Below are 15,295 nucleotides of genomic sequence, written 5' to 3' on the forward strand. Positions count from 1 at the left end.
CTGGGCTGCCAATGTGGCGATGATCCATAAATGGATAATTGAGGTGGAGGGGGAGGGGGCGGCGTGGAAGAGGCTGGAGATGGCGTCCTGTGTGGGCACGAGTCTGAGAGCGCTGGTGACGGCAAGCTGCCGCTCCCGTCGACAAGGTACACCATGAGTCCGGTGGTGGCGGCGACTCTGAAAATTTGGGGGCAATGGAGGTGCCACAGGGGTGAGGTAGAGGCCTTGGTTTGGTCCCCGATCCGAGGGAACCATCGGTTTGTCCCAGGGAGAATGGATGGGGGGTTCCTGAGCTGGCACAGGGCAGGTATTAGAAGGATGGGGGGCCTGTTTATAGATGGGACGTTTGCGAGCCTTGGGGCGCTGGAGGAGAAATTTGGGCTGCCCCCCCGGAAACGCCTTCAGGTACATGCAGGTGAGGGCGTTCGTAAGACAGCAGGTGAGGGAATTTCCGCTGCTTCCAGCACGTAAGATTCAAGATAGGGTGCTCTCAGGGGTGTGGGTTGGAGGAGGCAAGGTCTCGGCGGTCTATCAGGAGATGCGCGAAGAGGAGGAGACCTCGGTGGAGGAGCTAAAGGGTAAATGGGAGGAGGAGCTTGGGGAGGAGATAGATGAGGGTCTGTGGGCTGATGCCCTGGGTAGGGTTAATTCTTCCTCCTCTTGCGCCAGGCTTAGCCTGATACAATTTAAGGTTCTTCACAGAGCGCATATGACAGGGGCGAGGTTGAGTAGGTTTTTTGGGGTAGAGGACAGGTGTGTGAGGTGCTCGGGGAGCCCAGCAAACCACGCCCATATATTCTGGGCGTGTCCGGCGCTGGATGGGTTTTGGAGGGGCATTGCGAGGACTGTGTCTAAGTTGGTGAACACCCGGGTCAAGCCAAGCTGGGGGTTAGCATTATTTGGGGTATATGACGAGCCGGGAGTGCAGGAGGCGAAAGAGGCCGGTATTCTGGCCTTTGCGTCCCTGGTAGCCCGGCGGAGGATTCTGCTACAGTGGAAGGATGCGAAGCCCCCAAGCGTAGAAGCCTGGATCAGCGACATGGCAGGGTTTATTAAATTGGAGGGGGTAAGGTTTGCCTCGCGAGGGTCTGTGCAAGGGTTCTTCAGGCGATGGCAACCGTTCCTAGACTTTCTAGCGGAATGTTAGGAGGTGGTCAGCAGCAGCAGCAGCCCAGGGGGGGGGCGGGAGGGAGGGTAGGTGTTTGTTATTGTTTCATGGGGGGGGTTGTACATTTGAGGAATTCGCGATATAAGTGTACGATGTTGATCTGTGTGTTTTATGCTTTTCTTTTTTCTGTAAGGGGGGGGTTTGTTGAAACTTTGCTAAAATTGAATAAAAAATATATTTTTTTTAAAAAGAGGATGATTTTCCAATTCTCACTAGATACAGGGGTGGTAGCAGAGGACTGGAGAAATGCAAACGTGGTTCCATTGTTAAAAAGGGATCAAAGGAAATGCTAAACAATTATAGGCCCGTTAGTCTTATGTCGGTGGTGGGCAAATTAGTAGAATCAATCCGGACAGATAGAGATTAAGTGTCACGTAGAAAGGCATGGACTAGTCAGGGATAGTCAGCATGGATTTGTTACAGGAAGGTCTTACCTCACAAATTTTATTTAGTTCTTTGCGGAAGTGACAAGGGTTGATGAAAGTAGTGCAGTGCATGTTGTGTGCATGGATTTAACAAGGTGTTTGACAAGGTCCCACATGGCAGATTGGTCAAAAAAGTAAATGCCTGTGGGATAAAGGGTAATGTGGCAACTGGATAAAAAGTTGGGAAACAAAGGGTAATGATCGCTGGATGCGTTTGTGAATAGAAAGTTGTTTCAATTGGTGTTCCACAGGGCTTGGTGTTTGTGTTATATATTAATGATTTGGATGTGAATCGCGGGCACGATTGGTAAATTTGCAGATGACACAAAGATTGGCCGATAGTGTAGAGGATAGCTATAATCTCCAAAATGATATGGATGGATTGGTGGAGTGGGCAGTAAAGTAGCAGATGTATTTTAACACAGAGCAGTGTGAGGTTATGTATTTAGGAGGTCAGTTATAGGGAGTACACAATAAATGGGAATATACTAAGAGGAGTAGTTGAAGTGAGAGATCTTGGCACACAAGTACACAGGTCCCTGAAGGCAGCAGTTCAAGTACACAAGGTTGTAAGGAAGACATATGGAATGCTCTCCTTCATTGGCAGAGGTATAGAATATAAAATAAAGCATATAATGTTGGAATTGTATAAAACACTGGAGTACTATGTGCAGTTGTCATCACCATATTACAGGAAGGACATAATTTCTCTGGAGAGTGTACAGAGGAGGTTTACAAGAATGTTGCCAGGGCTAGAAATGTGTAGCTATGAGGAGAGATTGGATAGGTTGGGGTTATATTCCTTGGAACAAAGAAGGCTGAGGGGTGACTTGACTGAGGTCTACAAAATTATGAGGGGAAGAGACAGGATAAAATTGATTCCCTTGGAAGAGAATTCTAGAATCAGAGGACACAGATTCAAGATAAGTGGCAGAAGGTGTGGAGAAGAAATGAGGAAGTACATTGATGCGACCATCAATTCACTCGAGACAAGAGTAGAAATAAACTGTGGCTTTAATCAACTAGAACAGTGCCTGCCTGCGGCTGATCTAACACTGAGAACCGCCTACAGGTCGACTGCTCTTTATACCTCCCTTCAAGGGGAGGAGCCATGGGCGGAGCCCATGTAGGCCCCAACATGTTCCCTTATGGATAATGCCACACAATGGCCCATAGGTGGAGCCCACAAGGGCAACAGCATAGCACAGATACAAATACAAGGGCAACAGCATAGCACAGATACCAATGGTGGATTATTGATAAAATACATTCACCACATACATTTTTATGCAGAAGGTAGTGAGTGTCTGGTATTCGCTGCCCGAGGCAGAGACCCTAAAATCTTTTAAAAAGTACTTGGACTCTGCACCTTAAGTGTTCTAAGCTACAGGGCTGTGGGCTGGATGCAGAAAGGTGGGATTAAAAAACGGTACCTGGGTGTCACACCTTCCGGGAGCAGAGAGGAGCGGACCTGCGCGGGACACTGCTGCAGGGGAGAGGATAAAGGCAGCGCCAGGCTCGAGGCTGAGCAGAGAGGGGCGGACCTGCGCGGGACACTGCGCTGTGGGTGGGACAGCTGCTTGTCTGTTTGCTTATTTCAGAATTGAAAAAAACTCCCGGTAAAGTGACGTCACAGGAGACTGTGACCTGATTGGCTGAAAGGCAGACTGTGCTATATTTGAATATTTGTGGTGTTACTAGTTTTAATTAGATTTAAATTACTATTTTCAAGTATTTGAATTACTATTTTTTCATTTTTAAATCTCACTTAAATAACTATTTTCAGTTGATTTAAATTACTATTTTTAAGTTGATTTAAGTTATTTTTAAAATTTTAATTAAATAACTTTTTAAATTTCAATTTAATAACTGTTTAATTTGTTGTCAGATCCAGCAAGATAAATACTCATGGATAAAGCAAATTAAATAGTATACAGGAGTTTGGATATAATCCGATTGGACTTGAACCTGGTGTTGTAAGACTTTTTACTGTTGGTGCAAACAGGCTCCAAGCTTTCAAGAATGATTTGTCACACACCTCACAGGTGAATAGTTTCTCCCCAGTGGGAATGTGGTTGAGGGGTGTTAATAACTGTGAGAATCATTTGCCGCACATCTCGCAGTTTAATGGGAGAAAGAAGGTGGGCTGAATGGTCTGTTTCTGTGCTTTAAAATCTAGAATCAAAACAAATAATGCTGGAAATACTCAGCAGGTCAGGCAGCATCTGTGGAGAGTTTCAGTCTGAGATGACATTTCATCAGACGCTGGGTTAGATGTTGAGCGGCTCTTTTGTTACAGTCCAGCAGCCAATTTTAACTATCACTCCCCAAGTTCCAATGTCAAAATGTCACTTATGTTATTTATATTTTAGCTGCCCTGCAGTAAATCTAAGCTTGACAGTCATTCCCAAGTAAAGGTTACTCCCCAGGTACAGTCACACTCAAAGACACTCCATTCTCAGAGTTATTCACCAAGCATTGGCTCACTTTCCCCTCCCACTTTATATTATGCACTATTTGGCTTGTGCCCCTGTTGGGGGCCATTTTCTGATACTGGACTATGATATAAATTATAGGTGGCTCTGTAACTACATTTGTGCTCCTAAATTACTTTTGAATAGTTCTGATGAGACAAAAGGTATTCATTGGCTGAGATGCCTCTTTAGAAGAGGCAATTTGTAGAAATAGATAGTGTATACACAATGCTTGTTAATATCAGAAAGGACACAAAATGGCTGTTAGCTATTAAAACAATACTAAAGACACAAAATGGCCGAACTAGCCACTTTCCTGAACAATAAGTTACAAACGGTGTAAACTACCTCATGAGAACCAAGCGTGGGTACTTACAGGGAGTATCTCAACAGCTGCTGATAACAACTTCACAGATCAAGGAATGCAATGTATCCATAATAGATCAAGGTCCCCAGCTGGAGACAGGACATATCCTTGTGTTAGTTTTGAATAACTTCTGTATGAAGATAGCGGCGGGTAAGACAACACCCACTTTAACCATATATGTGATAACTGGGATGCTAAGAAAATTGATTGACTGCATGTAATGAATTGTGACGTGAATGTAAATGAGAATACAACTAATTCCGCCCCTTGAATCTGTATATTAACCCATGTGAGCCTTAGCTCAAGTGAGAAAGAGTGCTGTGGAGCCTCAGGCCATTCTCCCAGAATTCTGATATAATAAACTATCTTTACTCATCCTCAGGCCTTTGTGTGAATATTTTCACCTCTAACACGCCTCTCTCCAACAGAACGCCTTTCTCCTGTGCCTCGCTCTCCTGTACATGTGCTGATCCCATCGCTCTATAGCAACGCTGCCTTGGATGCTGTGGGCCTTCCACATCTGGGGCGTCATTCTCCGACCCCCCAGAGGGTCGGAGAATGGCCGTTGGCCGCCGTGAATCCCGCCGGTTGCCGAAGTCTCCGAAGGGAGAAAAGTCGGCGGGGCGTTAATGTCGCCGCTGCCGCGGAGAATGTCATGGGTCTGCGCGAGGCAGCCGATTTTCGGCCTGCCGATATTCTCCCTTCCGGATGGGCCGAAGTCCCGTCGACGTGATGACCGTTCACGTCGACGTAAATTAAACCTCCTTTTCATCGGCGTGACCCGGTGCTCCAGGCTCACGCCGACCAGCGTGGAGGTGAGTGATGGCCTGGGGGGTTGGCTCTGGGCAGGCAATGGCGTGGCCGCAGTCTGAATGCGTGAGGAGAGGTGTGTCTCGGGTTGTGTGTGTGTGTGTGTGTGTGCGGCCGGGGGGGGGGGGGGGGAGGGGGGGGGTGGTTAGAGTAGGCTGGGCTCCGGGGGAGTGCCGGGAGGGGGTCCGTGCCGGGGAGGTGGATGGGGGGTCCGTGCCGGGGTGGAGGTTGGGGGGGGGGTCCGTGCTGGGGTGGAGGTTGGGGGGGGGTCCGTGCTGGGGTGGAGGTTGCGGGGGGGGGTCCGTGCCGGGGTGAGGTTGGGGGGGGGTCCGTGCCGGGGTGGAGGTTGGGGGGGGTCCGTGCCGTGCCGGGGTGGAGGTTGGGGGGGGGTCCGTGCCGTGCCGGGGTGGAGGTTGGGGGGGGGGTCCGTGCTGGGGTGGAGGTTGGGGGGGGGGGTCCGTGCCGAGGAGGGGGATGGGATGGGAGGGCAAGTGAGTTGGTCCACCTGGCCAGGTGCCAGCCTCCAACAGTTGGACCCATGCGGTCCATGCCACCTGGCTGGGGGGAGGAGGGGATATGGGCAATGATGACATGTCGTCGTTCCCCTCCCCCCCCACCAGGCCGTCATGTTTTCAGATCATCCAGCGATGTTGGCCGCCGTGGTGGCAGTCGCTCATGTCTATGTTGCCCTGGATGAGGAGGAGGAGGAGGAGGAGCGTGCCAGAGAGGCGGCGCAGGCTGCCGCAGAGGGGCAGGCGGCAGCCGCCCAGGCTGGAGGGACACCTGACCGACAGGACGAGGAGGGGGAGGAGGACGTCGCGGCCCCACGGCAACGGAGGCACCCGAGGGCGCCCCGTGTGTACCGGCCCCGGCAGTCATACCAGGACCTCACGGACCGGGAATGCAGGAGGAGACTCCGGATGAGCCGGGAAACCGTGGCACACATCTGCCACCTGCTGGCACACCTGTCACTGCGTGCCACTGGCGGGGGACACCCTCTCCCCGTGTCCGTCAAGGTTACGGTGGCCCTGAACTTTTATGCAACGGGGTCATTCCAGGCACCGAGTGGGGACCTGTCCGGCATATCGCAGACATCGGTGCACCGGTGCATCCGGGCAGTGACAGATGCCCTATATGCCATGGCGCACCGCTACATCCGCTTCCCCGTGGACCGGGCCAGCCAAGATGCCCGGGCCGTGGGCTTCTCTGCCGTGGCCGGGTTCCCCATGGTCCAGGGCGCGATCGATGGGATGTACGTCGCCGTGCGGCCACCTGCAGATAACAGGGCCGTGTTCACTAATAGGAAGGGGACCTATTCGATGAACGTACAGGTGGTCTGCGACCACCGCATGATGATCCTGCACGTCTGCGCCCGTCACCCAGGCAGTGTACACGACTCATTCGTGTTGTCGCGGTCATCCATCCCCGGCATGTACGAGGGACGCCATCCCCGGCTGAGGGGCTGGTTGCTGGGCGACAGGGGCTACCCATTGCGATCGTGGCTGATGACGCCTATACGGAGGCCACGCAATGAGGCGGAGAACCGCTACAATGATGCCCATGTAGCGACAAGGGGAGTGGTCGAGAGGTGCTTTGGCGTGTTGAAGATGCGTTTCAGGTGCCTGGACCTCTCTGGGGGCGCCCTCCAGTATCGGTCAGATAGGGTCGGCCGCATCATTGTGGTGTGCTGCGTCCTGCATAACATAGCCCAGCAGAGGGGCGATGTGCCGCAGGCAGAGGAGGGCGGAGTGGAGGAGCAGCAGGAAGAGGCCCAGTCCTCCCCAGATGAGGGGGATGGGGGCAATGGTCAGGGCAGACGGGGTAGACACAGGCGGGTGGCTGTCCACCGTTACCGGCTGGCCCAGCGGGCACGGGACAGACTGATAGACGCCCGCTTCACTGACTAGATGGGCGTGGGAATCGGATAGTATGGCCACAGACCGCACACCATGGCAACAGCCGACCACCCACACCCCCCACCCATCCACCCACCCAGCACCCTCACCCCCCTCCCCAACCCCACCCACCCCACCCGCATGCACACCACCCCCCCCCCCCCCCCAATTGCCGATCTACCTGCGGCACAACGGGCCGGGCTCACACAGTTGCGGGTGGACGCGTGTCTATCGCAGGCCATGGAGGATGATGACAACCCGCCCTGCGATGAGCACCTGGCTGTACATCGTTGGACTATGTCTGACCCAGGGCCACAGTACCACCATCCACCCGGACCATCCCTGCATGCGGCTGTGACACTGCAGCGCACGGTCCCGTCCTCTGCCCGGGGGATGTTGATGGCGGCCCAGGGGGAAGGGGGCAGACTCACCTGGGGCTGAGGTAAGACCACCCCTCACACACACACTTGCGCTCAACGTACATGACACCCCCGCACACTTTGGACAGAGCACAAAGGCAGCTTCGGTAGGTGTAACATTGACTTTAATAACCAAAGGAGTTTGTGCACGTGCCCTAGCCCCTAAAACCCATCTGTGCCCTGCACCCGTGCCAACTTACTCAGTGTCTAATTGTTTGGCCTTACGGGCCCTTTGACTGCGTCTACATGGTTCCCCAGACGGTACAGCAGAACTGGAGGTGGACTCCTGTGATTCCTGCCCTCTGACACTGGATCCCTTTGGCGGCCGTTTCCTGGGGCGTCCTGGCCTAGATGGGCCAGGCTGCGGCCCGGGCGACTGGGATGGCGAGCTGCCAGCCTGTCCTGCCCGTTGCCCACCCGATGCACCTGGAACGGAAGGGGGGGAGTCCGAGGTGTCGCGGTGTACCGGGACCGCCCCTACAAAGGGAGCCGGGACGGACCACACCACCTCCTCCTCCCTCGGGGTGCCCGATGGCCCCCAGGCCTCTACATGGGTGGGGGATGCGAACGGACTGGCCATCCGACGCCCCCCCCCGACATCTGGCGCTGCCAGTCCTGGAGGCCCGTGCTGGTATCGACAGGGGTCTGCAGGTTTGCAGCCATGGAGCCCAGGGGGTTGGCAAACCCTGTCTGTGACAGTGCGACGCCGGCTCGCACATGGCCACTGGCGCCGATGCCCTCAGCGATGGCCTGCAGAGACTGGGCCATGGCCTGCTGAGACTGGGCCATGGCCTGGAGAGACTGAGCCATGGCCTGCTGAGACTGGGCTATGGCGTTGAGCGCCTCTGCCATCTGGCGCTGGCACTGGCTCATGGCCTCCTGTGAGAGGGCAGCCATTTCCTGGGCCACAGACGCCGCCTGCACGGAAGGCCCCAGGCCTCGCAAACCGTTCCCCATGTCTGACACCGTCGCACCCATTGCCTCCACCACGGACGCCACCCGTGCGGTGTCGGCCTGGGTGGCACGCATGACCGGCACCACTCCCAGCTCCTGGGCGCGGGTGGACTCCTCCACCTGCGACCGCAGCCGCCGCAAGCCGCCCGTCACCCTCTTCGCTCGTCTCCAGGTCGGTGGTTGCATCGGATCTATGTGTGAGTGTGGTAACTGCAGGAACCCGGGATCCATCTGGGCGGCAGATGTTCGCTTGGGCTGGGCTGCCCTCCGACCGCCCGGTCCCTCTGCTGCTCCTACCTCCACCTGCTGTACCGGGACGGCTGTGTTGTGCGCACCAGTGAGTGTACCAGACGCCTCATCACTAAAGTGCCCAACCGTGGTGAGTGTTTCTGCGATGGTGGAGGGTGTTGGTGACAGCAGTGGCGTTGTGTCGTGCTCTTCGTCCCACTCTGAGTCCATGGCACTTTGGGGTGGGGGTTCGTCTCCACCCATCCACTCTGAGTCACTGTCCGGTATTTCGTCTTCCTGGGTAGTGCTGTCCCGGGTAGGGGTGTCCTGGGTAGTGGTGTCCTGGGTAGTGGTGTCCTGGGTAGTGGTGTCCTGGGTAGTGGTGTCCTGGGTCGGATGTGACGGGGGCCTGTGGCTGCCCCCCTCGTCGCTGGGTGGTCGCTCCCACACGTGTCGGGGATGTCGTCTCCCTGTTGCTCCAGGTCTCTCCGTCTCCCGTGGTGTGCGAGGGGCATCCTGCGGGCGTCGCATGCTGGAGGGTCCGGGTCTCTCCGTCTCCCGTGGTCTCCGAGGGGCATCCTGCGGGCGTCGCATGCTGGAGGGTCCGGGTCTCTCCGTCTCCCGTGGTCTCCGAGGGGCATCCTGCGGGCGTCGCATGCTGGAGGGTGCGGGTCTCTCTGTCTCCTGTGGTCTCCGAGGGGCATCCTGCGGGCGTCGCATGCTGGAGGGTGCGGGTCTCTCCGTCTCCTGTGGTCTCCGAGGGGCATCCTGCGGGCGGTCTGCATCTGCGGGGATGGGTGCCTGGACGTTTGGTCCTGCGATACACAATGAAGCATGCATGGTTAGACATCAGGCAGTGATCAGGTGATACGGGGGAGGGGGATATAGGGGGGGGGGGATATGGGGACGGGCTGTCGGTGGCTCACTCGCTAGTACGCCCCCGACCTCTGCATCAGCAACCTCCCGGTCCTCAGGTCCGCCAGCCAGTTCCAGGGCCCTTTCCTCGTGTACGGTCAGTGGCCTCTCATCAGCGGGCCCTCCTCCAGTCCTCACATGCTCCCTATTGTTGTGTGCGCGCTTCTCCTGTGGGGGGGGGGGCAGGGGTAAAAGGCAACAGTGTTAGGCAGGTATATGAATGCACGCCATCGGTTGCGCGTGCATTGCAGAGGTTAAGGTTAGGGCTGGATTCACTTGGGGATATGGGGGAGGGGGGATATGGGGGAGGGGGGATATGGGGGAGGGGGGATATGGGGAGGGGGATATGGGGGAGTGGGGGTATGGGGGAGGGGGGATATGGGGAGGGGGATATGGGGGAGGGGGGATATGGGGGAGGGGGGGTATGGGGGAGGGGGGATATGGGGGAGGGGGGATATGGGGGAGGGGGGATATGGGGGAGGGGGGATATGGGGAGGGGGGATATGGGGGAGGGGGGATATGGGGGAGGGGGATATGGGGGAGGGGGATATGGGGAGGGGGGATATGGGGGAGGGGGGATATGGGGGAGGGGGGATATGGGGGAGGGGGGATATGGGGAGGGGGGGATATGGGGGAGGGGGGATATGGGGGAGGGGGGATATGGGGGAGGGGGGATATGGGGGAGGGGGGATATGGGGAGGGGGGGATATGGGGAGGCTCAACCTGCCTGCTCTGACGAGGTCGTTCACCCTCTTGTGGCACTGGGTGCCTGTCCGTGGTGTCAGGGCCACAGCGGTGACGGCCTCTGCCACTTCCCTCCACAGACGCCGGCTGTGGCGTGGGGCAACTCTGCGGCCGTGCCCGGGATACAGGGTGTCCCTCTTCTGCTCCACCGCTTCCAGGAGCACCTCCACATCGCGTGATTCGAACCTCGGGGCTGAGCGACGGCCAGCCATCCAGTCGGGTGTTGCGGTCGGATGTTCGGTCGGGTGGGGGGGAGCAGCGCGGCCTTATGAGCCGTCACGGCGTGCAGCGCGTATGACGCTGCACGGCGTGAACCACTGCGCAAGCGCGGATCCCGTTACGTCGCTGCTAGCCCATTTCGGGCCGGAGACTATCGACCCATTTTTCCGACGTGACGCAAGTCGGATTTGTGCCGTTTTGTGCCGATCGGCGGACTTTCCGCCGCTAACGGATAATTTCGCCCCTGATCTCCTGTCAAGCACATCTGAGGCTATACATCCAACACTGATGTTGTCAGTTTGAAACCCTCCTCGGATGAAGAAAGCTGTTCCCACACTAGAAATCTCTGTCAAACATTTACCCAGAGAACTGAGAAGCAGCTGCAATAAGTGAGGTTTTATTCAGATGGGACAATGACAAGTTTAAATCCCCACCTGAGCTGCTGCTCAAAGTCGCCTCCGTTTCCCCGGTCAGTTTCCCAAACTTCAGGAAAGTCCTGTTACTGCAGAAATATTTGGATTGTCTGTGAGAGACGTCAATCAGAGAGCCCACCCACTCTGCCCATTCTCTCCTCTTCCTCTACCACAGCTGCTTCACTTCCTGTAGGGACTCCAAACCAAGTCAGGAGATGGTGAGTGAAGGAGCAGAATTTAGAAGAATTACATTGCACAATATCCACACTAATGTTCAGGCAGTCTGACTATCCTGTGGGCAGTCAGGTGTGCAAATGCCCCTTATGCTGTGTGAGAAGATCCAGCTCAGAGACCTGTTTACTCGGTGCTTTGTGCTGAGCTGTTTGATTGGCTGTGTTGGATATTGAGGGTGTTTATTGGAAGCATTTCCCTTCTGATTTACAGGCTGAGTTTTGTTGATGGATCATTTCTGAATATGAGAAGGTGAGGTGTAATTATCTGGGAGAGGCAGAGAAACATTTATTGAGACATCTTTCAATGTCTTCTTTAAAGATTTTACCTGAAAGCCTCGGCCTTTCCCAGAAACTTGGCCTTGGATTTAATAGTTTAGCCCAGTGCTGTGTGTGAGAGCTGAATTTAGATGTGCAGTCTGAGCGAGTGCAGTGTATCTAATTTCCCAAGATAAACCAGAACCCTTCAATCAGCTGCACTGAAGCAATATTTTCCTCAGCTTCCAGGACTTTCTGCCCAGTGTGTTTTCTTCAAATAATTTTGGAAGATTAAGGGTAGAAATTTCAAAATCTCCATTGAATTAACATTTCTCCTGAGTGTTTTTATATTGAACACATACTCTAAAGGGTAAAACTGGTCTTTGCCAGCACAGCACAAGCTCATACTGAATTGATAGCCTGTTTTACACTCCGCCCGACTGTCTTTTCTATTGCTCTCACCGTGTCTGGGAAGATGTGGTCTGGTTGGGGGAAAGAAAGTAGCCACGTTGTCTTGCTCCTGGTCACTATTCAGTATCCCTGCTGGAAGCAGAGGACGTGTGACAGTCAAGTGAATAAAAAGAAAGAAATTGAATCTCATTCCCACACAGGAATATCAAACTGACATTCACTGTGGAACAGTCTCCAACGGAGGTGTCAGATCCTCCAGCAAAGGAATAGAGGGAGTTGGGGGAAATTATGTTTTCTTTTCCTGTTTTACAGAAGGATTGCACCGTACTACACCAGAGAATACAGAGAGGATAGACAGCGCAGATAGATCCTGAGCATCACCCAAGGAGCAACTGCACAACTGTGGGAAGACACCCAGTCTCTTCGCAGCATTGCTCAACACCGAGAACATTGGACAGTGAAACGATCATCTATAAATCAGTCGGGTCAGGGGAACTTAGACATATCATCAGATCTGAAACTGGTCAGTGGTGTGGAACCTTCCATCAGAATCAACCTTTCTGAAGGTTCAGCTGTGGGCAATCAATCAGGGTGAGGCTGAGAGAAGTGTGAGTGGACTCCAAGTGAGACATTTAACCATTCACCAAGCCTCGTGAACCTCTGACATTCCTACAGGGGAGAGGCTGGTCTTACGTGAGGTGTGTGAGGAGTGCTCCACAGGCTCTCAACTTCTCCGAAGTCACAAGGTGCACCTTTCAGAACCACTGATATGCAAAGGCAGCACATGGAAGAGCAACAATTCAAGTGTGAGGCATCTGCTGAAGCTTTTGTGATTCTTCCAGGCATTCTGATTCATCAGAGGATTGACACGGGGGAGAAACTGTTCAGGTGTGAGGCGACTTTCACCGATTCCTCCAATCTCCAGAGTCACCGGAGGATTCACGCAGGAGCAAAACCATTCACGTGTGAAGTGTGCAACAAATCATTCACAGAGTCAGCAACTCTCCGTGTACATCAATGCATTCACACCGGGGAGAAACCATTCACATGTGAGGTCTGTGACAAATCATTCTCACAGTCATCGACCCTGTGTGAACACCAACACATTCACACCAGGGAGAAACCGTTCACTTGTGAGGTCTGTGACAAATCATTCTCTGACTCCTCGAACCTTCGCACACACCAACGCATTCATACAGGAGAGAAACCATTCACGTGTGAAGTGTGCAACAGATCATTTGCACAGTCAGCGACTCTTCGTGTCCACCAACGTATTCACACCAGGGAGAAACCATTCACATGTGAGGTCTGTGACAAGTCATTCTCTGACTACTCAAACCTCCGCACACACCAACGCATTCACACTGGGGAGAAACCATTCAAGTGTGAGGTGTGTAACAAGTCGTTCTCAAATTCATCAAAACTCCTGCTCCATCAGACAGTCCACACAGGGGAGAAAGCGTTCACATGTATGGTATGTAACAAATCATTCACACGGTCTCAGAGCCTCCATGTTCACCAACGTATTCACACTGGGGAGAAACCGTTCCAATGTGAGGTGTGTGACAAATCATTCTCACAGTTAACAAACCTCCGTGCACACCACAGCATTCACACTGGGAAGAGACCATTCAAGTGTGAAATGTGTGACAAAGGCTTCACACAGTTATCAAAGCTCCTGATCCACCAGGGGACCCACTCGGGGGAGAAACCATTCACTTGCGAAAAGTGCAACAAATCATTCTTGCGGTCATCGAGCCTCCTTGTACACCAACGCATTCACACGGGGGACAGACCATTCGTGTGTGAGGTATGTGACAAATCATTCTCACAGTCAACGGAGCTCCGTGTCCACCAACGCATTCACACTGGGGAGAAACCATTCACGTGCGAGGTGTGTAGCAAATCATTCACGCGTTCATCAGACTTCTGCAGACACCAACGCATTCACACAGGTGAGAAACCATTCATGTGTGAAGTGTGCGACAAATCATTCTCACAGTCAACAGACCTCCGCATGCACCAACGCATTCACACTGGGGAGAAACCATTCACATGCGAGGTGTGTGACAAATCATTCGCATGGTCATCAGACTTCTGCAAACACCAACGCATTCACTCAGGGGAGAGACCATTCAAGTGCGATGTGTGCGACAAATCATTCTCTGATTCATCGTATCTCTGCCGACACCAACGCATTCACACTGGGGAGAAACCATTTATGTGTGAGATGTGCTACAAATCATTCTCCAATTCAACGCACCTCCGCACACACCAACGTGTTCACACAGGAGAAAAACCATTTATGTGCAAGGTCTGTGACAAATCATTTTCCGATTCATCACACCTTCGCACACACCAACGTATTCACACAGGGGAGAAACCGTTCACATGTGAGGTGTGTGACAAATCGTTCTCACGGCCTGCGAGCCTCCGCTTACACCAAAGTATTCATACAGGGGAGAAACCATTCTCGTGCGAGGTGTGTGATAAATCATTCTCACAGTCTCGAACCCTCCGTGCACACCAACGCATTCACATGGAAGTACCCAACAAAACCTTCACAAAATATTCAAAGCTCCTGGTCCAGCCGACAGTCCATTGAATTGTGATGAGTACAACAAATTGTTCCTAGTCATTTATTTATTATTCTTACATGGGACGTAAGCATCGCTGGCTGGGCCAACGTTTATTGCCCATCTCTAATTGCCCTTGAGGAGGAAGTTCAGAGTTAACCACATTGAGTCACATGTAGAACAGAGCAGTTAAGGATGGTAGATTTCATTCCCTAAAAGACATTAGTGAACCATGTGGGTTTTTACGACAATCGACAATGGTTTCTTGGTCATCAATAGCATTGTTAATTCCAGCTATTTATGGATCTGAAATTTCACCATCCATCATAGTGGGATTCTTGGAACCTGGGTCCCCAGAACATTACCCCAGGTTCTGGATTACTGGTGCAATGACAATGCCACTGCCTCCATTTACACAAGGTGGTAACCATTCAATTGTGAAGTTTGCATTCAAGCTTTTTCTGATGTCTGGGATGTGAGATATTGGTGTAAGTTCAATAATAAAGTATGTCTGGGATGTGAGATATTGGTGTAAGTTCAATAATAAAGTCTTCACACAATTGTTGGACCTTCTGGAACATCAATGAACCCACACGGGGACCACCTCACCAAGTTCTTGCCAGTCTGTCATCAGAGTATGAATTTCTATACAAACTCACTGCAAAGGATGTTCAGTGGTGTTGGGGCACAGAAGAAGCAGCTTTCACTCACATCAAACAATGAGTGATGATAATGTCAGTGCTGAGGTACTATGATGTCAATGATGAAGTCACCCTGCAGTGAGATGTC

At 53.1% G+C, this 15,295-nt stretch overlaps 1 protein-coding gene across 1 annotated transcript; it reads left to right on the top strand.

The window, feature by feature from the left end:
* The first annotated feature begins 11,000 nt into the window (after positions 1–11,000).
* LOC140390135 (uncharacterized) lies at positions 11,001–15,067 on the top strand. The gene is made up of 2 exons (XM_072475067.1): positions 11,001–11,514; positions 12,243–15,067. The coding sequence occupies exon 2, from the start codon at positions 12,700–12,702 to the stop codon at positions 14,533–14,535; it is 1,836 nt and encodes a 611-aa protein (XP_072331168.1). The 5' UTR covers positions 11,001–11,514; positions 12,243–12,699; the 3' UTR covers positions 14,536–15,067.
* Positions 15,068–15,295: the final 228 nt, after the last annotated feature.

Source organism: Scyliorhinus torazame, chromosome 14 (assembly GCF_047496885.1).
Source record: "Scyliorhinus torazame isolate Kashiwa2021f chromosome 14, sScyTor2.1, whole genome shotgun sequence".
NCBI lineage: Eukaryota > Metazoa > Chordata > Chondrichthyes > Carcharhiniformes > Scyliorhinidae > Scyliorhinus > Scyliorhinus torazame.